The sequence below is a fragment of the Austrofundulus limnaeus genome, unplaced genomic scaffold (genome assembly GCF_001266775.1).
Source record: "Austrofundulus limnaeus strain Quisiro unplaced genomic scaffold, Austrofundulus_limnaeus-1.0 Scaffold274, whole genome shotgun sequence".
In the NCBI taxonomy this organism is placed as follows: Eukaryota; Metazoa; Chordata; class Actinopteri; order Cyprinodontiformes; family Rivulidae; genus Austrofundulus; species Austrofundulus limnaeus.
Window position 1 is genome coordinate 618,621 of NW_013952676.1, and position 5,187 is coordinate 623,807.

General features: G+C 40.2%; 2 protein-coding genes across 2 annotated transcripts in view; one reads left to right on the forward strand and one right to left on the reverse strand.

Annotated features, from left to right (window-relative positions):
- rcn3 (reticulocalbin 3, EF-hand calcium binding domain) overlaps positions 1-1,147 on the forward strand; it is a 19,410-nt gene extending 18,263 nt beyond the window's left edge. Inside the window, exon 8 of the mRNA XM_014020974.1 lies at positions 396-1,147. Within this exon, the coding sequence (XP_013876428.1) occupies positions 396-503 (108 nt within the window). The 3' untranslated portion in view covers positions 504-1,147. The remainder of the gene's footprint in view (positions 1-395) is intronic.
- Positions 613-5,187, reverse strand: part of nosip (nitric oxide synthase interacting protein) — a gene marked incomplete at its 5' end in the record, with an annotated part of 6,180 nt that continues 1,605 nt past the window's right edge. Inside the window, 4 exon segments of the mRNA XM_014020976.1 lie at positions 613-1,357; positions 1,595-1,703; positions 1,794-1,864; positions 4,881-4,997. Of these exon segments, the coding sequence (XP_013876430.1) occupies positions 1,286-1,357; positions 1,595-1,703; positions 1,794-1,864; positions 4,881-4,997 (369 nt within the window).

Genomic DNA, 5,187 nt, shown 5'->3' on the forward strand with positions numbered 1-5,187 from the left:
CTGCCAAAGCTCCAACATATAATGGTCTATGTCATGGTCTTTCATGTGGGAGATCAGGGTTCAAAACCCAGCTAACTCAACTTTAACAAAAAAATCTATTCCAACTTCACATTGTCACTCAATTGCCTTAATGAAAAACACCTGCTGACGTGACAGGCACAAGCTGGTATAGAAAACACATTTGAACTTGGTCAAAGTTCCTTCTGCAAGTCCAATGCTGCAGGCAAAGCACATGGCAATGCACACTTGTTTTTACATAGTAAAAACCCATGTCTAGTATTAATATTGTACCTTTTATATATGGATGTGCATTATTGTACTGAATAAATTTCAGTTTGGTTTGTTCATGTCCACATCACTTACTTTCATCCCTCCTTGTGTTTTCTGCTCATCAGGAYGGCCGACTGACCTGGCCTGAAATGCTGGACAAGCTGGAGTTCATCCAGATCAGCACCATCACAGACTACGGKGGGATGAGGGTGGACGAACATGACGAGCTCTGACTTCTTTCATAAACAATTACCAATTAGTACAGCCTATAAACCTGTGTGGCTTTGGATAAAAAGTTGATTTTATGACAGATTCATCAGAACCAGTGAGRTGACACAGAGCTGAGGAGAAACAGTTTATTAAAATAAAACTGGTCATATTTCTTGTTCAGAACAAAACATTTGAACAGATAATGTAAGTGACCCGTCACCTCAAACTGACCATTAAATCCATTCTTGGYATGTAGGGACGTAGAGCACAATAACTCAATTTTGTTAGAATATGATGAAGAAATATTTTACCTCTGGGTCAGTTGAAGGAAATGTTTTGAAGCAGTTTTCTGAGCCGAACAGTTTTATATTTCAGATACTTTCTCTGCTGCTACAGAAGCTATTCTCAACATCAGCTGAGAAAGCCTGATGTCCAAATATGGTTTCAGGTTTCCTTTTTCAAATGACATCAAGAAATCCTCATTAGAATGAAAAAACAATCCTGATTAGCAAGACAAGTGTAGAACCACTCATGATATCAGGATGCTCAGGTGTCTTTAATTTAATCTGATGTACTCCTCAGGTGGATGTGATGAGTCTCTAAATGAAARTAATACTGTTCTGTTCCATACAGACCACCCACAGAATAAATCTCTTTAAAATGTAAACTAGAAGAAGCGTCTCTGCTAACAGATCAAGTCTCTTTACAGGTYTGAAGACAAAGTTACAAAAAAAGAAAAAAGAAATAGCATCACTTTATTCTTCCATGACTGAGCTTTAAGATGTTCTGATGGAACTCCCTCAGCTCAGGCCTGCATCACTGGTCGGGCCTCTTTGGCTTTCAGTTCTACTCCAGAAGCTGCGAACCCAGTTCCACCCTGTCAGAACAGAACAGACCATCAGAACAGAACATAAACCAGCCTGAAACATCAGGTCCTGTTCTACTTTCCTGACCAGATTTGAAAACAAATCTAAGTTCATTCTATAATCGTCCCTGTTTTGTTTTGAGTTAGAGACAGCATGAGGACAAATGTCCACATGGGTCCACTTGGTTCTGACATCCTGTCATTAACATCATCTGAGTTCTACAGGATCAGAGCATGAACATTACAGACCCTCTGTAGGGGGATGATATCTCTGTCGCTCAGCTTGTCTCCGGTCACAGGGTCCATCATGTCCTTCCTGATCAGCTTCTCCACACACTCCTGGGTCACCACGGCCCCCCTAAAACCAGTCCCAGTTAGTCTCACAGGCTAGAACACTGAAACACAACACTACACCTGGAATAAAAAAATCACAGAAGACTGGACTCACGATGGTTTGAGAACCGCACTGGGAACACTGTTGCCCAAAGCGTCTCTGGTCACAGCGCACACATACCGCTCCTGAAGGGAGAGAGCAGCATTAAAACCAACAGAACCAGAACACACACATACCAGGCTTGGGCGGTACGAAGGTATTTTGTTGTACCGGAGTATTAAAATATGGTGACAGTAGGGCTGGGCCATATCATATCATTCACGATAATACCAGTAAAAAAAACTTGCCCAGGAAAATAATTATATCAGGATATGCTAATTTCATGGCAGACGTCATTTTGCCCATGTTGGAGAACCTGCTTGTTTCTGTTGTCTCGTTAAAACCACCCAGTCTGATACAGGTTTAAACAGACGCTGCTTTCAACAAATCAAACGAACCMCACAGCTTTATCCAATCAGAGCAGAGTAGGGCGGGTCTTTCTGATGTCAGTGCAGCAGTCTGCAGGATAAACACCGGTCAGCCTGCAGCTCCTGTCCTGAGTGAACAAACCCCGTCCTCCACACTTCTCTCCTGACCTACCAGAGACGTTGGGATCTAAAATCTAACACTATAAGTTTATGTGTTCAGAGAGTCGTTATCTATATGTCCAACTTTGCTCATGTGACCAAACTCCTGTCCTCGACAGCGCTGTTACAGGAGCACACTGAGGTGCACACAGGCTGAGTTGTTCTGTGGGAGCCGCTGCTCTTTCAAATAATTAACTCAGATGAACACTTTGCCCCAGTATAGAAAAGACGAATCTCCGCTTAGCGTTAGCCTCCGATCCCCAGAAAAAAATAAAAAAACGCTATGTTCTTATAAATATCTACACATTTTATTCTTCACAATATAACTTGCTTATATTTAGAACCACACTGTGACTGAACTGCTCTGTGATTCAATAAATCATCAAATATAAAGAATAAATATATAAATGATTACATGAGCTCTCTAAATAATATAAACTTTTTGAAAAAGAATAGTTATTTTAATAGAAAAATATGTCAGTCTAACAAATAAAAAATGTATGCWGTACAAAAGACATATTTGGTATATTTTTTAAAATATAAGTCATAGTACATACATAATGTGTTTGTTTGCACTGAAAAGTTATAATATGGAGATGGTTAAATATTTGAATGATTATATCTAACTCAAGTCTTGACAAAAAAAGTTTTTTATCAAATATATTAAAAACACTAAAATGGTAAATATAAACTACAGAAAAGCTGTTCAAAATCAAAACCTCTCTTACAAAATCACTTTGGTCCAAATGGTTCAGGTTAAAGTCTTTGTATAATATTTCATTAGAGAATACTAAACTGTACTTTGACTAAGAACATGGACACAGTGTATAGTGTTATGACTAAACTATACTGTGTACTTGTGTGTGGTGGGGGTGGTAAGACTTATCGTGCATTTATCGTTATCGAGGTGAACTGGTCAATATATCGTGATTTTGATTTTAGGCCATATCACCCAGGCCTAGGTAAGTAAGTAAAATGTAATGACAGTACGAGTCATGTGAGACCAAAAGGCTGCAATGAAAACTGGGACATCATAATATTCTGGGCTGTTTCTGAAGACGCCCTGTAACGTCACAGAYGTGTTCTGACCACCTCAGCTCAGAGTCACCCCCCGTCTGTCACGCCTCTTAACATTCACGAGACGAAGAAACAAAAAAAAAAAAAAAACTCTGAGCAAGTTAGAAACAGAAAAGATGGGGTGGTGTAGAGCAGACTGACAGCTTCAGGGACAAACCAGCTGCAGGTTTTCTAAGTCAAACCACCAGAAATGGACTCCTTTCAGATTTAAATTTTGTGGGGKTTTTTTTTTTGAGACCTAAAAACTCCTCACGGCAAAAGAGGAAATGAGTACGAATTTTATTGGCACAAACACTGGCTAAAAGGATGCAGCAGCGTGGATATAACCATGGTATGAGTCAGACTATTTTGAAACTTAAACCCCTTATTTGACCATATTTTGATCTGTTCGACATAATAAGGGGCAAGGCAACACATCAGAGCAGAGTTTTTTTCCCTCACATCTCTGTCTGGGTGTAGAACAGGGGTGAGCATCAAAGACCACAGCCCTGCATGTTTTACTTGTTTCTCTGCTCCACCTCACCTGATTTGAATGAATGGGTTATTATCAGGCTTCTGCAGAACTTGGAATTCACTGACTGAATCAGGGAATAAAGTACAACCTGCAGGGCTGCGGACCTCGAGGACCAGGATTGCTCATGTCAAGCTGCACTCATGTTCTGTTATTATTAATTACTCCACACACACAAAACAATACAAATTCTTAGTTTCAAGCTTTAATATTTTCTATTTTCCACAGTGAATCAAGACTGGGTTTATCAGATTTTATCATTGCATTCTGTTTGTATTTTATGGAGCCCGCGAGGGGACATGGGGGGATTTTTTTTCTTTTGTGTTCCCACGCAAAAGTTTGTTTTGAATAAGAACTGAATTAAATCAGACTTTTATTTTGAAATATCCGCTTACCAAAACAGGATGTTGTCACCACAGTTCATGAAATTGACATTGATGACACTCCGTGTTAAAATATCGGCATATGACATACTTCCATGCGTGGCTGTGTGATATATTCATTCTGAAGCTGAATTAAAGCAGTAGGCTAACTCGCTAATGGTGAACATGTGAGTTTGTTGTTAAACCGGTAGGCACAACAGTGATAAACGACTTTTGCGAGGTAACGCAATACTATTGCGTGGGAACACAAAAGAAAAAAAAAATCTCCCATGTTCCGTTGCGGGCTCCGTAGTATTTAGATTTTACACACGTGCAGAACTTTTTAAGAACTGGGTTTATGGTTTGTTGTCTAACAGAGCAGGATGGGGAAGTTTTAGCCTCCACAGTTTGACACAGAGAGGTGTTCAGTAACAGTGTTCATCCTGCAGGTCAAACTCTAGGCTCTTCCTGACAAACATGTTCAGCAGTAAAGGACAAACACACACACACACCATTTCCTTCAAAAATAAAACAAAAAAGGACTGAGCAGCACGTGTGTACAGTGCACCTCGTTCAGTAAATTTGACTAAACTGTGTGACATAAACTGATGCAGAGTACACTGACCTGCCGGTTCAGCAGGGCCACCCTGTCCAGGCTCGGGTCCAGAGGGGTGAAACGCACCGGGATCAGATCATTCATCTTAATAGGTTGTCCAGACATGGGACACAACACAGCTTTACTCTGAGAGAGGACAGGATGGACAGAAAACAAAGTATTTATACACAGATTTTACCTCCCTGACAGACAAACACATCCTGTCTTTAAACAACATCAAACACAGATTAGACAGACTGAGAGCATGGTGACATGAACATGACAACTGATAAAACACACACACACACACACACACACACACACACACACACACACA